The 20,809-nt window shown below is 43.0% G+C and overlaps 1 protein-coding gene across 1 annotated transcript; it reads left to right on the plus strand.

Annotated features, from left to right (window-relative positions):
- Positions 1–478: 478 nt before the first annotated feature.
- Positions 479–20,266, plus strand: sicily (NADH dehydrogenase (ubiquinone) complex I, assembly factor 6 homolog sicily). The gene is made up of 9 exons (XM_077647987.1): positions 479–713; positions 788–887; positions 984–1,064; positions 1,124–1,222; positions 10,265–10,367; positions 13,134–13,267; positions 14,138–14,233; positions 18,130–18,186; positions 20,134–20,266. The coding sequence occupies exons 1-9, from the start codon at positions 550–552 to the stop codon at positions 20,260–20,262; spliced, it is 963 nt and encodes a 320-aa protein (XP_077504113.1). The 5' UTR covers positions 479–549; the 3' UTR covers positions 20,263–20,266.
- Positions 20,267–20,809: the final 543 nt, after the last annotated feature.

A 20,809-nucleotide genomic window follows, 5' to 3' on the forward strand; every position in this document is an offset into this window, starting at 1 on the left:
AAATTTATAATCGCATTTCTTTTTCGTGCTATTTCGGTTTCGGTTTCAACAGCCGAATGAGGACTGTGACGTCAATGTAATTACAGGTCGCGTGAGACAAAAAAACTGCAATTTAATCACTGCTTCCACAATCATTGTCATTCTGGCTCTTGAGGAAAGTTGGCTTCAGCACTGGAGTAAATAAAAACAATAAAGCAGCGATTTTATGGACGTTTTTCTATGCCTCACGTGACAACGCTCTAACAGCGTCACAACCATCGTTCGTCTGTTGGAAACAAAACCGAAACATCACGACAAAAAAAATTTGATTATAAATTATTTAGCAGTTATAGGCGAATATCATATAGTGATTCATGCGTAGTAGTGTCGTGTCTTTCGCAATATTTTAAAGAAGAAAACATACCGCCACAATTAGGTGTCTATACTCCTTTAAGTACTCAAGCCTGTCAAGAAAAGAAGCGCGAAGGCGAGCCAAGGCAAGTTGAGACGAAACTTGAGTTTCGTCTTCAATCGTGCCGCCAAGGCGTTCACGTTACGTGATTGAATAGTATGTTTTGGTACAATTTGAAAACTGCAGCTCGGCTTGGAAGCTTACAGACGGAATGTGTCTGTCAGAGGCGACTTCGCACGTGTTTATCGATGTCCAGATTATTCAAATCGTCTACAGCGAAGCGAGGAACGTCTCCAGCTGCGTACTGCACAGATCTAGTGAAGTAAGTAACATTGCTGCATCATTGCAACTGCACCCTTTCTTTGGATTACACCGCAACGACACTTTGCTTTCTAGGCAGTACGATTATGAGAACTACCTCTGCTCTTTACTGTTGCCGGCTGGCGTGCGAAGGAGTGCCTTCGCTATCCGGGCGTTCAACGTTGAGCTCGCCCAGGTGAGGGACTTGTTGCCCGTTTGTTTATTGCGGTGTTTTCTTTTTCCTAAAGGTGCCATGTACTGTTAAGCTCGTCTCATTACTGTTTTCACGCAGATCAGAGACGTTGTTTCGAGAGCGGACATAGGTTTGATGCGGATCCACTTTTGGAAAGATGCCGTCGAGAGGGTTTACAAGGTGGCACGCCGTCTTTCGAGTTACTTGGCTTGAACTGGACACTGTATTTACGTTTACAGGGAAGCCCTCCTGAGCACCCCGTTGCACAGGAGCTGAGCGTGCTGGTTCATTCGAAACAGTTGTCACGACAGTGGATGAACAGAATGATAGATTCACGGGTACGTAAATAATTTTCTTTGTAGTAACAGCTGTAGTAAATTACATTGCAACTTAAAACCTGCTCTCACATAGCGTTACACAGGCAGTAAGCACATCACTGATACCTAATGGAGGTTCCTTTCATGCATAACAAAGCAAAATACCGAGTATGTACGTGTATTTTTGGCAATGCAATACAAGGTATTTACTTGCTCTAGCTGCTAGTGAAGCCCGAAGGACCTTTCCAGACAACGGGATATTTGTAAAATGTAGCTTCTTAGGTATTTAATTTACAGATATTGTCTGCATGTCCACAGTTTGCTGGATGTTTAAGGGATGACCTTTTTGCCTCAGGGTGCTGAGCATTTACAGGCGCATTCATGATAATATCAGAAGGATACTACCGAATCAACTCGTGTACACCTTGCAGAGTGGATATATGAGGCTGCACTTCCTGTACAGTGAAGAATGACAATTGTACAAAGTACAGTTGGTAGAAATTTTTTTACTTGACTTCAGGGTGGAGTGATTCCAGTTGAATGTACAGGCTTCTTTGGTGGTCAGATAAACAAGCAAGCATAAGTAACACAACCACATAAAACATTGGAAATCAGAATAGGTCACACAACGTAAAAGGATTGTAAGGACTACAGGGAACAATGGAGATTCACTTGGTCAAGTGCTGACACCTTGGCAAGTGGCGGGGGTGGTTGTCTATGTCAAGCCTTAACCTTTTAAGCGCTGCACAGTGAAACATGTTTCAAAGGCAAAAATTTATATATTGACAATTCAGATATGCTTTCTGACGTAACTGTGCAAAAAGCTAGCCATATTTACCATGAGTAAGCATGTTTTTTCCCATGTTCCATTTTTGGAACATAGTTGTTTCACCTTATAGCTTTTTGCAATAAGGGCTCCCTGGGCGCTGCCATATTATTCGCTAGACATTTAGGTGCACCTCACACCAGTACAGTAGAAGTTAGAAATGGCAGTGGAACCAGTTTCCGACAGTCCGGTGAGGAAGAGTTTTGACAATTCCCTTGCCTGATGCAAAGGTCTATACAGAATGCATGTCGTCTGAAACAGATTTTATTTTCTGAAGACAGCCCTATAGCTGCCTGCAATGTGTTTGCAAATTACAGAGAGCAAATTATGGAGAAAATCACAATGTATAACTAATGTTTTCTGTCACCTTGTGAGCTGTATCGCATTCAGCATTTCAGAAGCCATGGTAGGCAGAATAGCATTCCTTGAGCAACAGGTTTTACAGCATAGCTATGGTTTGCACTTCCCACGATGGCCTATGCGTGGCTCCGTTCTGGGATCACGCGACCACCCTCTGCACATGCCTCCACTGCCTTCGTTGTCTCCTGATGGGATGCGCAGTAGGGGTGGTGCATGACCACACTGCATGCACCCCACCTCTCGCTCTGTGCATTCTTTGCTATTATCGGGTGAAGTGCGTGGTCGTGAGACGCTCCAGATGCTTCTAAATGCCTCTCAGGTGCCGCACGTAGCCAGGAGGTGATAGCCTGAAGACATGACAGCAGCTTTAACATATGGAGCATGCGCTTGGGACGCTGCCCATGAATGCACTCCCTGATATCATTCGCAGATCTGTGACCAGATATTTGAAAGGCCAAACTGGACAGCATCTACGCCAGCCGGCATAATGAGAAAGACTCCACGATAGGAGTATCGCCTGTCTTTGAATTTTGCTACTGCCAAATGCCAGTGTTCCAAAAAAGGGGCATTTTCATAAAACTCGCTGCCAGTGAAAGGTACAGAGGCTTTAGTTCTTTATTTTTATTTCGCGAAATTGCCAACTATTTGTCATAACATTTGTACTGTTTTGTTCATTTTTACATTTTTTTTTCTTGTGAAAGGGCTCTCCACAATCGGTTGTGACAAGGCCCAAAATATATGCATTTATCAGTGATAATTGCAACTCTTTAAGTTAATCGATAATAAATGTTATATTTGCAATGTTTTCTGCAATCAGCGTACAGCATGGGAATTAAAAAATTTGGAAGAAGGGTGTATTTTGAAGGGAAATAAAAAGTTGAGTTTCTTATGTTCCAGTTTTAGACTGTGGCAAGCAAAAGGTTAAGGAAAGCAAGTTTATCGGCGTCAACCATTAACGGTTCCAGGCTAAGTTAACATGATAGGAATTAGGTGCACAAGCTTTCATAGCAGTCAGATTGACCAAGGAAGCGTACATGGCCGGTGGCAGTGCCAACTGTAGTTGCAAGGCAGCTGCCACCCCAAAAATCTGTCTAGTGCTCTCTCAGACTCTTGTGGTAAGGAGGATGTTTCGGGATAATGCAGCCCATATTACACCTCCTTGCTGGTGTGCTGGCATATGCAGCTCTTGCTGCTGCATTTAGTTTATTTTGATCATTTAATGTATTATATCTTTATGAGGAGAAATGCCATGGAGGTGTCATGCATACCCAGCATTTGACTCCTTCTCTCCTGCATGCTAATTCTTCATGACACCACACACCAAACATCCTGCTTCCATTCTAAACACTTAGTACATGTTCACAAAATGCACTTTCTACAAGCTCATATACTAAGCTCGTATGTGACCCTCCAATTAGAGCCAGTGGTGCTCACCTGTGAGCAAAGATGCATTCAGCTGTATTTATTTTACATATCCATCATCACAGGGTAATGATCAAATGAAATATGATAATGACTCAGCTGTCTGTTTTTATTACAAATTTCAGTTGTTTGTCCAGCCCTTGTCTTGTGCAGTTCTCTGTTGCGAGTCTTTTTTGGCCAGTAATAACCCCTTTTGAACTTCTGTCAGAAGAACCATATGTTAATCGACTTCGCTGTCTTTGTGGCGAACTCATGTCAATGAATTCGGTACTGTAACAAATCTGCTCAGAAAAAAACATTGCAATTGGTCGCCCAACCATGAGGCTTCTTCCAGTGTAAAGAGCACATTTCTGTTTACGCAGACTGCCAAGCCAGTGTACAGTATAGACCTCCTGCATGTTTGCAAACAAACGAGGTGGTGCTGCAGTCGCTAGTGAGCTCGCAATAGGCAAAAGGCCAGGGTGAGGCGTGGCAGATAGGCCCTGAGCACTGGTTCAGGAGGCTTTCAAGTGCGTTTTTAGCTTCTTTGAATAACAAAAGTGTTTGGTGCGTTGTACTTAGTAATTTTGTAAGAAGTGCATGGGCTTGCGTTGACAATGTAAAGCGTATTCTGTGAATACTTCGGCAGTGTGTGTCGTATATGTGGTAGATAGTAAATAAAGAAAGCACTTCAACCATTGATTTATATGCTAGCTATTGAATACAATAACCAGTCCATGACACTCTGCACTAGCCGGCGCATTCTTACTTCAGTCAAATTGTTACGAGAAACTGTGGCATCGTCTGGTCTGAGCATATATATGCCCTCGCCGTCTACTGATACACCTGCTGGGCTGTATGTTGCTAGCTAATGCTGCACTTAATCAGTTTTAATCCCTGATATTTCGCTACAGTGTTTTACTCAACATTTTCTGTTAGATTGAAAGATGCAGTGGCTCTGGTTGAAAAATAACCACTCGCCTGCAAATTACGTGAGATGGACGCAGCTAGACATGCTCGCAGTTGTTTTCGTGAGCTTTATGATATTTTCCCACCACTGTCATGTGATGGCAAAAACAGAGACAAAAGCACGCTGCAATTCAGACAGTACTTGCCCATGGCTATTCCTTGCAAAGAAGTTTGCAATCACTCACCACTTTTTGAAACAACGTATGATACCTCATGAAATGAAAGCAGCTATATGTGCTTACATTGCTTTTCGCACACAATAAAGTAAGCGGTTATAACCGTACCCACGTGACACAAAAGAATGACGCAGTTTAGCAGACTTCCCCCTAAGCTGTATTGTTATGTCTGTCAGACAAATAAATGTTGTGTCAAGTAAATATTGAATGACGTGAACGTGACCTTGTATAATTGCATATCTTCCACACACTTTAAAATATGCTATGCTACCAACAAAAAGAGAGCATTCCTTAATCGCGAGCGAGCTGGTCGGTGCCTTGTGTGCACCAGTGCTCTGGGCGACAGCTATGATCACCGCTAAATCTTTTCTTTTTTTGCGCAGTTTTAAGCATACTATGCTGATGTATCTTAGAAAGAGCATAACAGCTTCCGTGTTACAATCTCTTAGCCACATACAGCCAGAGATAGACTGCGTCAAGACCCATGGCTTTGTGCTTTTCTACTGCGGCCTATTGCCTACTGGGGTATTTATCTACGAGAAACCTATCGAGGCTTACTTAATTTCCCTTTTCTGCCACTATGTGCATCCCACAGTGACGCAGCTGCTCAATACACGCTCCTTTGCAGCACGCGGGCATGATGCAGCCACGCAGTTCCGCCAGTAGCTGCGGAGGCACGGGAAGGCAGATCTTGTTTTGCCTACTGTGTGAAAGTCGCTACTGATGTCAGCGCCAGAGGTGGGCATCTGACCTCAAAAATCTTGACCTCACCTCGACCTCAAAAAAAATTTGCCGAGTTCACTCAACCTCAACCTCATCAGATTGAGGTCTCCTGGACGCCCTCACCTCACTTCTCCTGAGGCCACTAGTGGCCTCACTCAACCTCACCTCAACCTCACGGCTGCTCGACCTCAGAAAACAAACAAAACAAAAAGTGACTAGGAAGTTTTTCAGTTCAAAACAATTCTGAGAATTCTGTGAGACAGGAAAGCTAGAATGATGATGGTACTATTGTGAGGACTAGTTATAACAATAGCGGTCTGTAATTATTTAATAAAGTGTGTACAGACACTAATGATGTACACGCAATAGGAGAAGCTTATAATCTGGGATGAATCCTTGTAGAGTTTATGGCCTGTGGACAGGGGTGTCCCTTATGCAGTTGCCACCAGTACGTCTGAGGGTATTTTTTCATTAAGTTTGCTTCACTAACTATTGTAAGCTTATCACTGTCAATATTCAGCAACCTGCTTCGCGTATACTTGTTCGTATTGGAACATTGGAACATTCGTATTGGAACATTCGTATTGGAAGCCTCTCGCTTGTTCACGCACGAACTGGCAATTGACAAACACAGACCTTCTACGCCATCTACCAGAAATTGTGAGGGGGGGAAGGCATTCTTAGACTTTAGAATAGTTAGCGAATGTAAAGAAACTGGTTGCCGATGTACTTTCCAATGTGACGGCTATGCAGACGCCTATCAGTATATTCCGATTCTCTAGATCTGTCAGGAATAGCGAGAGGACTCAGTGTAGCTGCAAATTTCGCCACCCAGCAAACTCTCTTTTCAGTCCTTTGTATGCTGCCTTCAAAAACACTTAACTTCCTGCAACTGTGTACACCTAGTTGAAGCGTGTCGCATTTATGTCTTTATAGAAGCGAGCAGATTCTTTTATTAATGCGAAAGCATTAGATGGCTGTTTCACGATCATATCCGGAAAAAAGTGTCCGCAAGAAACAGCACCATGTGACATTGCGAGCCTACGAGTCACGCAGCGAAGATGATGATGTCATATCGTTAATTAATATTGAGTAACATACACTAATTAATATATGTAATTAATACAGATTGATGCAATTATGTAATGCTAAGACTACTTAGTATAGTTAGTAATGACATCGTATGAGTGACGGCATACCAGGTCACATGACAAGGATGTAATGTGACGTCAAACGTAATCACGTGACGACGATGCAGTGTGACGTCACACCAGTCACGTGAGAATGATGTAATGTCACATCATGCCAGGTCCCCACCCACCCCCTTTCGCCCCCATTTCAAGGTCCATGTGGATTCACATTCGTACACATGCGTGCATGACGCATTACAAAGAGTGCCCACAACCCGGTCCACATTAATGACATTCGGATTGTCCAGCAGGTAAACACACTAGCTCCCATGTATGACATACTGCAACGATCATGCAACGATACATGCCGCTGACCCTCGATATGGGGGCAATAATGATGATAATGATAGTAGTGTTCTTTATGAGCCTGGGGAAGTCTGATATACCGCTACCAAATTAAAAGTTGCCAGAATGTTGATTAAATATTGTACGTTACCCAGCAACCGAAAACAGTAATTCTGCGGGAAAACAGGAATACCTGCAGCCAATAATTAAGGATGATATTGTATGAATAGATAAATACAGGATTTCAGACAACTCACGACCAATACTTTAATGAATGCGAACATGTTGCTGCCTGTTCATCGCGTCCTATTACTTTGCATGTGCATTTTTGCTTTCTATGCATTGTACCAGCTTAGCAGCTTTTTTGAGATGGTGTTTATGTAATTCCAACTCAATCTGTTCGTTATTTTAGTTTGTTATATTTGAATTTTTTAGTAGGTGTTATTGCTTTTCTAAGTATTGTTCATTCCCTCTCTGTCATGACCCTCAGTAAAGGTTAACAGTATGAATAAATAAATAAATGTTGATGCTCTTGGGAGGTCAAGACCCTCCCCCATTTCTGCCACTTCCCTCCAGGTGGTAATGGTAATGGTTTCGAAATCCTGGGAATTCTCCGATGACTCGATGATCCTGCAGCACTTTGCAAGAACGAGCTAGATTACGTCTTCGAACACTGTGCCAACTATTGAAATCACGCGGGCCAAACAACTGGCCTAAATTGGGCAGCGTGAGCCGCTCTCTCTGTCAAGAGCACCATGGCTCTCCATCCGCTCATATTTCGCCGCAGCGAAATCTTCTTTCCAGCCCCCCCCCCCCCCCCCCCCCCCCCCCGCCCGCAGGGACAAAAAGAAACACCGTCTAAATACTCATACGCCTGAACAAAATTCTGGGTACCATTTTGTCAACCAGTTCGAGACAAGCTGCTTTGTGCCAGTCATTTGTTTTCCTTCAAAACTGAACTAATCAATGGTACGCCGGCATCCTCGACGTTTTTTACCTGCGAGCACTGCACGAGCATTCCGCGAAGCCATTTAAGGTGAACGGGTCTCGGCAAAATAGTTAAAGGAAGGATAATGGTGTGGGTAGTGCCTGGTCATCTGCAAGGCAGGCCCCCAACCAAACTGATCCCATGCGAGAAAAGGAAAAACAACAACAAAGGGAATGGTTACGAACTTACAAACAAATCGCAGACTAAAAACAGAAGCGAACAGAAGTGTGCCCCCATTAAACGTCATATTAGAAGGTTTGAAACAGGAACTCGGCAGCACAGCGCCCGCACGTAATCAGTTCTATTCACACATCTTAGTTAAAAAAAAAAGGAAAAGGAATCAGCTACCACATCATCATACATTCATTAAAGTTTTGCTTTTTTTTACCGCTATAACACCACTATGCTGGTACGTTCGCCTTGTGCTGCGGTGTTTCGGCATAATATGCGAATTTCCGAGAAGGAACAAGGAACAGGAGACGAAAGAGGTTATTCGGAAGGATATAAAAGTGAAATAAAATTTGCATCTGCTTGCATTACGGAATGGGAATATACAGAAGTAGTGTGAGATTCAAAAGGGGAAAGCACCAATCATAAGCTTCGACGGTGTTATACAGGTTTTTCTGACTTCATGCTTTTTTCATCAAATCAGCAGGTGTCCGTGTTAGGAACTGCCTGAATCCCATTCTCTCACCTGTGCCGACTACTCCAGTTTCTGTTATGTCACCGTGTAATGTACAGCAGGATCCCCTTTACTCGACTGCAAGGCAAGAGCCATGACGTCAGCGCCGGCAACGAGCATGAACACGAAGCAGTCTTGCTTTGGGCCATCCGCGCTGCGACGAATTAATTGCGTGCTTGTTGGACTGAACTTGTTTGTTTGCGGCATCAGACAAAGCTACTGCGGATCAACGTGAGTTATGGGCTTTGAGCCCACTGGCAGGCAGCTACGGCTGCTACGCCAACGGAGGAAGGGGGAGGGAGAGTGGCATGCCGTGACAGTGCCACTCCTTCCAGGAATACTAGAGGGGTGCGTCCTCCTGTAGGCTCGGGCTGAATGGACATTACAGCACAGCAGCAAAAGCTAAGAGTGGACTGCGGCATCCAGTTGTCCAAAACAGGGGAAACCAAACACCAAGGGTCATTGCATGAACACTGCTGTGGTGCGCTCCAACTCCGCTTCAGAAGCGGCACTCGTCGGAGTAAGCTGCGGCAACTGCAAAAAGTCTCGACCTCAAAATTTCGACCTCACTCAACCTCAAACTCACGCGTGAGGTTGAGGTCTGATTTGCGGACCTCACTCACAAAATTTCGAGCCGTCGCCGGCCTCACCTCAACCTAACCTCACCTCACAACATGAGGTTGAGGTCATTTTGAGGTTGAGGTCGACCTCATGAGGTTGCCCACCTCTGATCAGCGCCACATCTTCGCGATGTCACGGCATGAAGGAGGTGTATAGGTTATATCTGTGAGTCAGTCGGTTGGTCAATCAGTTGACTAATTGACCGACCTACTGACCAGTTGATCGATCACTTTTATTTTAGTTTTCTTTACAAAAAGAACTGAGGGCAGCAGGCATTACGACCGCTTGACGAGCTTTGTCTTGGAACCAAGCAGCTTTGTGTTGAAAATTTGTCAGGTTGTGAGTGTTCACAGAAGGTCATCTAATTATACCTCTGCTATTTACAGGGTCGTCCACTTCTAGCTTAAACATGCGAGCTGCACGGCTGAGCTCTTCAGAGCGCAAGTGTGTCCGTTGTACATCAAAGTGTGTACATCAAAGGAAAGTGGAAGCCGACGAGAAGCACCAGCTGTAGGTCTCTCTATGCCTGCGCCACTTTGCTTCGATGCGTGGCCATGTCAGGCGTACTCGTTCGAAGAACGCAGCAACACCACTCGTGTGTGGAGACTAGAAATGGACAACCCTATACATTGAGTGACAATCTGATTATACTGCAAAACTTGTGTCACAATAATGTCTACTAGACAATGTTTGATGAAGATTGGTTATGTGGACATTTCATGGATGTCTCAAAATAACGTTTACTAGTGGGGCCATTTGTAAATATTCTGTTCATATTTCTAGTTCTCTGCATTGTGAAAGTGTTCCTGCTTGAAATTCAGTCTTTTTTTTTTCTTTTTCAGGAAAGCATTCTTGGGGATAAGCCTCATAACACTGTGAGTGACCTTGAAGAATATGCTGAAAAAAGCGTCTCGTCTACTTTATATCTTATCCTTCAAAGTATGGGTAAGCATCCTATTGACAACCTAACTTTCTTTGGGATGGGTTAGGAAGGGTGTTTTGCCACAGCTCCTTAACTAGAGGTATACCCACTGGTCTTGTGTCATCTAGTTAATTGAATATTAGCAAGTGCCTGATGGAGAGGAGGTGGCAGGGAAATGAGGGTACCATGCAAGTATTGCAGGCTCTTCTGACACCTGAATGCACCCTGGCTACGACACTGCTGCCTTGGGGAATTGAACAAACAGCAGTGAAGTTTTTATGATAACGATTCCTCATAGTTACAGTGTACCTTCTTATTTTAGTGCACTAGCACTTATGGTGGCCATTCCCCACATTTAGGTGTTGTGTGTTTGTCTGCTTGTCTGTCTGTTTGTCTGAAGCTGGTTTTGTGGCAGGCTGCTCACCTGCCCACCACTTCAGCAAGTGAGCAACCGAAGCAACCCAAGTTCCACCGATTGCAGCGCCTGCCATAGAAGGGCAGTGGCACATCACTTGACCACTGCACCACTGCGCCAGGAGTGGTAGGAAGACTCCCAGGGATCTATGAACGTAGAGAATGACCAATTCCACATATATGGACGTTAATCCTTTATCGCTATCCGAACAACTGCCGTTCGTGAACACTGGACCTGAACACCAGAACCGAAGTGACAACCGAACTGCTAGCGCACCTAATTCGCATTTGGCCTAACAAAGCAAACCGACCATCATTTTTTCCTGTTATTTGCAGTCGTCCTTAGTGACAAACACTGAATTGGAGGTAGTAACTGCACAAACTGTCATTGAAGCCCTAAAGCAGTAATATTTCTTGAATTTCAGTGCATCTAAATCTGACATATACCCATGACCCACATACACAAGAAAGGGCATTAAGTGCCCAATGCACCATGTTTGTTGGTGCTGTTATTTTTGGAGGTGATGAATGGCATAATGATGAGAGTGCTAAATGGCGTGATGATGACAGTGTTGCAAACTAGTTGAAAATTTTTTGCCCATGAAACTTCATTCAAAAGCACAAAATATGTTCAGTGCTGTTCAGATGTATTTTTATAATTGCCTTATAGGGAATGCCACAGTTTTCAATTGAACCAGTGGCTTAATCGTTTGAACAGTCGCTGCCTCACATGCATAAGGTGCGGAGTTCGATGTGCTCCCTGGTACCCACTGGTGTTACAATGGGTACAAGCTTTCCCCTGGCCTGGTTCTCAGCTTATTTAGGGTGAGATGCTTTGGAAATGGGTCTTTCACCCCACCTTATGCAGGCGGAAAATACCTTGGGCCATGGCGCTCTTTGGCCACAGATGCCCTTGCACCATAAAAATTCGTCGTCATCATCACCGCCATTTTTATTTAGTAAAACAAGAAAGTAACTTTAAAATGACATGCTTGTGCACGAGCCATTGTTAGTCTAAAGCACTGATCAAAATTGTTCCTGCATTAGATAGATATCTGCATTTGCCGGAAGCGCGAGTTTTTCAACTTCGAGGGGCGAGTTTACAGTGCCTCCTTGTTTGCTGTGCTCTATGTATCGCACCTGTTTTACGTATCTGAGGTGAATTGCCATTGCCCTAATGCATATTCTGACGGTAGCACACCACTTGTTCATAATAACTGAGCATTCATTATATCTGCAGCCGGTACAGGTGGGCTCGACTGTATATTTTAGTTTGAAGGTATACCATGCATTTTTTTTTCAAGTATGTCTGAAAGTTCGGTACTATGGCTACATCTGTATTTCATTTAATTTTATCGCCTTAAAGACCTGGTGATGGGTTTTATATAAGGGGTGGGAACCAACATGATGATGAAGTGTTAGCACAATGAAAGGTGACCTGTAACATTTTCGGCAAAAGTGGATAAAGACGTGATGCTAGTGCTGTCATTGGAGTGTTCGTTCTAGTTTGAAGCAACATGGGCAAAAATTGAGGCGAGAAAGGTGACAGTGTGGGTGGGTGGTTTGGAAACTTGAAATGGATGACATGTGTTGTGCGATAAGTGGGGCTGGCGGGACAGTGTAGGGTGCATAGGTAAGTGAACTATGGAGAAACTTATGAACTAAACAAAGGCAGGCAATATGGCAGCGAACTGAGAGATGTAATAAACTGCATTCTACTTTGAAAGATGACGCACTGATGTCTTATGAATATGAAGAGTGAATGAATCTGACCGCTCTGTTTAGTGATTCAAATGCATTTATAAGATAGACTTGATGGGCGATGCATATTCTAACTTTGATCTGACAAGAGATTTGTATGCTAACTTATTATGTTGAGAGGCATGGCAGATATGACATCATAAAAGCGCAAGTGTTTTATTAACAGACAAAATTTTATTATAAATGCTTATACAATGTCTTGCTGTACATTTAAATGCAAAAGTAATTGAAACTTTTTATCTTGCAAGATTTCACTCAAATGGCAAGTTCATTACTAGTTAAAACACACATTATAAGTGAAAGAAGTGAACAGGACAATGCTGGACTCAGCTTTACTTTATTTTTGTGTGTCCTTTTTTTTGCTGGTGTCAGCATTCATAACCATGTGCCATCTCATCCAGTTTTCTATTCTTGTGCAGTATTCTGGCTTGGAATTAGCTTTGTCCAAGGAGGTGCCGACTAAAAGTAAATTTATTGGTCATTCTTACTGTGCTACTGAAGTATTTGACAAATATGCTCAGAGTATTATGAATTTTGCCGTCAGTGAATTGCCTCCCATTGGCTAGGTGGGTTGCAAGTTAGGATATTTATTTGCTGTTGGCTTTCTTGTTTAGGTGTGCAGAGTGTAGCATGTGACCATGTTGCCAGCCACATTGGGAAGCTTCAGGGAATAACAAACCTGATCAGAGGTATCCCCTTTAATGCTTCAAGAGGCCGTGTTTATGTCCCATCGGAGCTCATGGCCAAGGTAAGGCCTGCCTTTATAAATGTAGTATTTAAATGCATTATATGCTCAGCCACTCCAAAATTCATGTGGTGTTGTGCATCATTAGTGATGAGACAGATCTCTTATCTAGAATAACATTTTACCAATAAAGTATAGCCCTGAGGCATTTTTATGTGCCATCATCATCATCGTCATCATCATCGTCAGCCTGACCACACCCACTGCAGGGCAAAGGCCTCTCCCATGTCTCTCCAATTAACCCTGTCCTTTGCCAGCTGCGCCCACTCTATGCCTGCAAACTTCTTAATCTCACCCGCCTACCTAACCTTCTGCCACCCCCTGATACCCTTGCCTTCTCTTGGAATCCACTCCGACTCCGTTACCCTTAAGGACCAGCGGTTATCTTGCCTTCGCATTACATAACCTGCCCAAGCCCATTTCTTCCTCTTGATTTCGACTATGATGTCATTAACCCGCGTTTGTTCCCTCACCCACTCTGCCCATTCCCGGTCTCTTAACGTTACACCTATCATTTTTCTTTCTATGGCTCGCTGCGTTGTTCTTAGCTTAAGCTGAACCCTTTTTGTTAGCCTCCACGTTTCTGCAGGTAGTGAAATCTGGCTGTACTTTTTTTGCTGGAATAGGCACTATTGCATATTTAACAATGTGCAGCGTTCTGTAATATAAAGAAAAATGAAGAACTTTTAAACTAGCTTTTATGTAGTTTTTTTTTTGCTGGTTTTACTGTATTAGCTTTGCTTGTTTAATAACTTGCAATCCTGTTTGGGGTGTACACATTACGTTCTTGGGAATGCTTCCCTACTTATATGTCAGTTTTCTTTTTTTAGAATGATTGCCGGCTGTTCTTGTTGCCCCTGTTTTTTCATGTAGCACAAGGTGTCTCAGGAGTCAGTTGCACGTGGGAAAGGAGACTTAAAGGAAGTGGTGTATGACATTGCTTCTACAGCTCATCAACATTTAGTCAAGGTATAGATTGCTTTTGCTTACCATTACCTCATTTCTTTTCTGCTGTTTTGAAGAATTTTTGTTGTGTTGTGTAGTGATGGTTTTATTACAATACAAAACAATAAAAACGGGAGGAAAAGATGTTGCTGGCCACGGCAATTACTATCTAATAGTTTAAGCACTCGAGCTGTGGCTGGCGGTTATAAAATGGATAGGGAGAAGATTGCAAGGAGAAGGACCAAGGGTAGCGATAGCAAGAAAGGATAGGGAAGATATGTGCGCTATTTATAAGATACAGGCACAATGTGTCCAGGCACAATTTGAAATACAACTGCGCGTAAGTGACAGCTGCAAATATTAACAATAAATAAAACACTGTATATACAAAACTGCGCACATATATTGCCTTTGGCAGTTTTTGTGAGTGCCTTGACTCATTTACACCCTTTTAAGGCAAAATTTCAAAGTAGATAGGAAAAGTTGTCAGAGATATTTAAGTGACAAGATTGAAAATAGCATATTTTAGCCTTATTTTCAGTCCCAAAAAGCCTATCAAAGAATGTAGTTTCTAGTGTTAACTGTTAAAAGTTGAGTGTAAAAACTAGCAGCTGTCATCAAGCCATTTCTGAAATGTCTCCTCATTTGGTTATTGGTCATTGTAAACCTCTCTTTGTCCTTGCGAGTTGTCACCCACACCTAATGCGTGACTGCATCGCAGGAGAAGTTTGAAAAGTACCTTATAGCGGTGAGCCTCCAGAATTCGGGTATCGACCTGTTGTGTAACCGGCATCACTGTATTAGGTGCTGCTGCATGCTCACAATGCTCTGCTGTAATGCTGTTGTGCATTCCACAGGGCAGCTGCTGTGTTGGATGCTATTACATAATGTGGAATTGCTGCCATTAAGTGTGGTCATGTACACAATTAAAGAACTGTGGCAAATTATAGGAAGGAAAAAATTTTTAGTGGTAGTCATATCCTGGCTTTCTTTTAATGAAATATTCTTGTTAGGGCTTTTTGTTGGGAAAACTAGCATATAAAATATATAATTATTGGGCAGTTTCTGGAAAAACTCTGCCTGATTTTCGGTGTAAGAAACATTGCCAAATTTTAACCTTCTAGATATTGAAGATTAGAAGTCCTATGCATACAGTGACAAATAAAACTTGATGGCACAGTCATTTCTTATGGTGGCTTGCATTCAAGGAAACAGTTAAAATAAGAATTGCTAATTTGCTTGCGACTTAGTTTTTACACACAGGAGCACAAAGAGAGTGCAATGCACCTGGTGAAATTGATAGGTAGGACTGAGACAGGTAGGGTATAGATGTTTGTACCAGTCATTTCAGCTCATGTTATCCTGGCTTATATTTCTCATGTTATCATGTGTCCTTTCAGCGGCTAATCCAGTGCCAGAATCTGTAGATAACTGTGCCAGCTCAAAAGTTCAGTAAAAACTGAAAAGTGCCAGCTGGTGTGACAGCTGTGCTTTAGCCTTTTAATGCGACAGAATTAAGACTCCCGTTCTGCAGAAAATTCAGTGGTGTCATCATCATCAGTGTTGTGAGCGAAAAATCCCCAGAGACTCAACCTAGGTGGACCATCTAAGTCATGTGACCGTGTGGTATCATCACAACCTGCCCACCGGATTGTGAGCAAACTCATCACCGTGGCAGGTGGCTTTTAAATTAATGATTGGTTGCGAGCGGTTGCTCGGGGAGCTCAGCCTGGGTCGCACAAGCCTCACTGATGGCAGAACCTGGAATCACAGGGCATTGGTGCATCGCTTAACTGCTGCACTACAGTGCCAGGAGTGGTATGAGGACTCCTAGGGACTTATGAATGTTAAGTAGAGAACGATAAATTTCACACATATAGGCATTAAACTATTACCGCTATCGTCACGCTCTTAAGGCAATGCTTAAGTGTTCCCTTCAATTTTTGTCACCTGTTATACCGTGCTGAGCACACAATCTGCACTGTCTTTGGAAATTCACTGACATGCAGAGGTGCATTTGCAGCTCCACTGCCGTCAAACCCCAGGATGATAGCGTACTCACAGCATACCTTTGGTTCATTTCTGTTGCAGTGCTGAACCAAGGAAATATCACAATAAGCTGCACTGTTGTATTTGGTGCTAGTAGCATTCATGAGCATTCCATCAGCACTTTTGTCTCTCGTGGTTTTAAGATGCTACGGAGGGCAGGTTCTTTCAATTAGTTGGTATGCGTGTGTTCAGTGACCACTTGGTGTAATACTAGGACTTTTTTCTTGCATGAACTTTTGTCATGATTGGAAATTTGTCCCTCAGTTGCTTGCATGTCTAAAATTAGTGCAGCCTGTTCTTCCCACCCTGGTGTTTCAGAACACATTGTTTTGTAATTTCAGCACAGTTGTCTCCTAGTAGTGACTATGGGAGCTCTTAGGATGTACACAATGGGTGCATGGGTCCTTGCCAGTACACAGAGAACATGTTTGTCACTATCTGTGTCATGAGGAGTTGCATTAACACACACTGACTTGATGTAAACAGCTTCTTTAGGCAGGATTACGTCTTTGCCTGGAAAGGGCTAGCCGCTAATAACTTCATAGCATACCGACTGTTGCGTCGATCAGAGAAAACTGAAAAAATTCTCTCAGTTTAACGGTCTGCTTCTTCGGGCTAAAATTTCACACAGGGGTGGCATTTGGTGGTCAGTCTTGTTTTATATTACATGTGAGTGGAGTACTTGCCTGATTCGGTCAAAATTAATTGGAAATCTCCATCACTTGTGGTGATGAAGAACCAAAACAGCAAGATTTTGCAATAATGATGCCGGTAGCGCCTTCACGAGCTTTCCCGACAAATGAGGACTGAGGCTGCAGAGAAATGCATTCAAGGAACGCAAGGTGCTGGGAGGGGGGCAGTCGCATGCAGTGTTTTCTGCGCCCAATTTTAATACAGTATTTGAGAAAGCACTTTCAAACCACATTCTCCCCATTGCGTTTCCCCACCGCCGCAACAGTGGGTAACGGCTGAGCACTCGTTCCTCCGGTGGGCACAGACGGCGCTACTGGTACCATTGCTGTGAAAACTTGCTCTTTTGGTCCGCCGTCACAGCAGACAGTGAAGATTTTAAGGAGCAAGCCTTACTTGCCCCGTTGAGTGAAAAAATGTGCGTATGTGTGTTTGTGTGTGTTAACACTCGATGGTACCAATAAAAGATAGCATCCTCATGCAACCTGGCAGGTGGCGGTTAAATTAGTGATGATTGGTTGTGCGAGGTTGCTCGGGAACAGCCACCTGGATCGCACAAATTTCACCAGTGGCAGCACCTGCCATCCCAGGGCAGTGGCTTGGGAAGAGCGGCCTGGATTCCACAAATTCTACCGTGGCAGGACCTGCCATCCCAGTGCACCATTTAACTGCTGCACCATTGCGCCAGGAGTGGTATGAGGACTCCCAGGGATCTATGAATGTTAAGTAGAGAAGGGCCAATTCTGCATATATGGGTATTAACTCATTAGCTCTCGCGTCTAGCCTTAAGGCGGAGCGCGGGCCACGGTGCGGCAGTGACTGCCTTCACGAAGTTCTGCTTGGAGCCATGCAGAGGTAGAATTTCCAGTTGTGTGTCATCGGGTTACATCATAGCGCAGCGAGTGCATTCACAAAGTGAGTGGCGGGCTTGCGCCGTTTCACACGTAAGCAGTCGTAAGTGTCTTTCTCTTTTTTCATTAATTCTGACTGAATCAGGTAAGTACCCCATCCAGACGTAATATAAAACAAATTTGACCGGCAAATGCCACCTTTGTTCGAAATTTGAGCTCAAACAAGTAGGTGGTTAGGCCGAGGGAATTTTTTTCTGATTTTCTCTGATCAACACAACAGTTGGTAGCTTCGGGTGTAATTCCAGTCAACACTTTTCTGTGCTCTTTTAGGCTCGCAGTTTGGAGAAGGACACACCAAGTTCTGTAAGGGCAGTCTATTTGCCAGCGGTAAGTTACCTGTTTGAGCATGTGAGAAATTTTAGCATGTGATGCTGTTGCTATCTCATTGTGATGTTCTTCATTTACACTGCAGACTAAGTCATTGAGCTCAAGAAAAAGCTGGGTACTAGAACAGTGACTCTGCACAAGTTATACATCTTTATATATTACTTTAAGGCCTTGTCAAATTATTGTTTTGACTAGGCACATGGTATGACATCTACTGACATCATATCATGACATCTAGTGACATTGTATCATGACATTTACTGATATCATATCATGTGCTTCATGCTATGATAGTGGAATGCCACAATGCAGCAGCTCTTCACTATTAAAATTTGGTCACATTGTTTCTTTTGTTTACTGCAAAAAAAGACACATACATTGTCTAACAAAGCTCAGGTGGCTTGCAGTCAGCTTGTGCTAGTAGTTCTTTTATTAACTTATCTAAACAGCTAACTTTGTAGTATGTACCACTAGCAAATTTAGACTTTTGGCACATAGCAACAGTTGCAGTTAAAGGTTGCAGGGGCTCTCAAATATGCGTTTGGATGGAGGCATGTGAGCTTGTTCATAAACTAGAATAGCAGGAATGGTCATGGAGACTTACATTCAACCCGTTTGCTTCACAGAAAGATTTCAATGAGCTGCTTTTGATCCTCCATGAGCTCTGATGTTGAGGTTATCACAACAACTACCTAGTTTCACTCTGCAAAGTGTAGGGCTGTCATAAGACATTTCATCATCATTATCATTATTGTCTGAGTTAAGGCTACTGCAGAATGAAGGCCACTCAAGATTTAGCCAGCCGTAACGACCATATTCCACTAGTTTTCCTAACTCTCTAACCTATTGCAGCACCTTTCCTAATCTAACTTTCCTCCTGAGAATTTGCTGCCCTCGAATACATTTTCCTTCCCTTGATATTCCCTCCATTCTGATGAATGTTTGGCTATCTGTCTTGTGCCTTGTATGCCTGCTGAAGCCTTTTTCCTGATCTGAATTTCAGCCAGACTGTAATCAGCTCCTGTCAACTCTATAATCTATGTTCCTCTCATTTTATTGCAACAATACACTTTATCATTTTCTTTTTTCTCTCTCACTTTGGTGTTAGTTTTATTTCCACCTTTTTTTTCTTAACATATCATTCGAAACTTTAGTGGCCTGTAAAAGTTTGTAGGCTATTTAGGCACATAGCAAAATGCATATTTGTGCCATCTGTCATTGCTGCATCTGCTTTTAAGACCTGTGCTTGCGTGGCTGGGCATTTTTCTGAGCTCGCACGGGGTGCGTCTACGTGATTCCTGCATGTGATCAGGATTATACCAGAGAGCTAAGCTGTCAAAGCAGCTTACCCTGTGTTGTGTGCTTTTGCCTTGGCTTTGCAATGGGAGCTGCATGAGTCCCTAGCTTTGACATGTATAACTATGTTGTGATGCGATCGCCAGCTTAGCAGCATGCATGCCGAAGCTTGCAACATAATGGAGCTTATTGTGCAGCCTTGGCAAAACAGCATAGTTTAGAATGCTGAAGAGGGCTGTTATTTTTATTTTTTTTAAGCACTAGAAGTGAGCTATCAGGGCAACAGTGGACCTTGATATGAAACACCAAGCTGACAGGTGGTGCATACATTCATTTTGATGAGCTTTCTTTTGATTGGTCCATAAGTTTTTGCAGGCAACTGTATGTGGTAAGCACTGATAGAACAGACCTGCTTAAGCATTGAACAGAAGAGTTGTATTAATTTTTCAGTGATATTAGTCTTCCTACTATAAACTGCTGTGAAGCAATTGCTATGTGGTAACGGTTTTTTATAGTATCTTAAAAACTTGCTTGGTGCCAACATTTCTCAAGCTGGTGAATACATTTCTTCCAATCTTTATTATGTATTTTTACTGTTAGTGACATTAAGACTCATCAGTACCCTGCTCTTTGTGTTGTGACTACTTGCAGGTGGCTTCTGGTGCATATTTGGAAAAGCTGCGTCAAGCTGATTTCAATGTGTTTGATGGACGGCTGCATTTACGCAATGGCCTGCTCCCATTATCCTTATGGTGGCACAAAGTAAAACGAAGTTTTTAGGCCCTTAGGCTAGGTTGTGTAGCCTGTTTATTGTCATTGGCTATCTCTCTTCAGTCATTCCTTTCTTATGCAATATCAGTTCCCAGTCTGCAAAAATGTTGCAGTGTTTTGGAAACTGCAACTGGCATTAGCAAGTCTAGGGCCTACTTTTCAATCCCGTTCTCTCTTTAGTATATCCCATTAGTGACTGGTGCCATGGCTTTGGTATGCAGAGCTATCGTGACTGAGATACTAGATACAAATTAATAGCTAGACCTGTGATTTACTCCTTTGGTTCATATTCTGCTGTTGTCTTTCTGATTCAAAGTATGTACTGCTTAAATGGAAATGTTTGTATTTCACCTGATAGCTGAAGGCAGCTTTTGCACAAATTTTGATTGCAGTTGTAATATGTCTGAATTCAGCTTTATACTGAATGTAAGTTTCACCTGCTTGAGTGTTTAATACCTATTTCAACTTATGCATTAAACCATAGTACCAAGATAGGCACAAAGGTGGGTAAGTCAATTAGAAATGTTTACATGCACATACGCTCACGTGTCTTCCT

This window comes from Amblyomma americanum, chromosome 1 (genome assembly GCF_052857255.1).
Source record: "Amblyomma americanum isolate KBUSLIRL-KWMA chromosome 1, ASM5285725v1, whole genome shotgun sequence".
NCBI lineage: Eukaryota > Metazoa > Arthropoda > Arachnida > Ixodida > Ixodidae > Amblyomma > Amblyomma americanum.

Excerpts from the sequence above, each read along its gene's own strand:
- sicily (XM_077647987.1), top strand. The coding sequence starts at position 550 with ATGTTTTGGTACAATTTGAAAACTGCAGCTCGGCTTGGAAGCTTACAG. Across the intron at positions 13,268-14,137 it reads CATCGGAGCTCATGGCCAAG|CACAAGGTGTCTCAGGAGTC; the intron begins GTAAGGCCTGCC and ends TTTTTCATGTAG. Across the intron at positions 14,234-18,129 it reads CTCATCAACATTTAGTCAAG|GCTCGCAGTTTGGAGAAGGA; the intron begins GTATAGATTGCT and ends GTGCTCTTTTAG.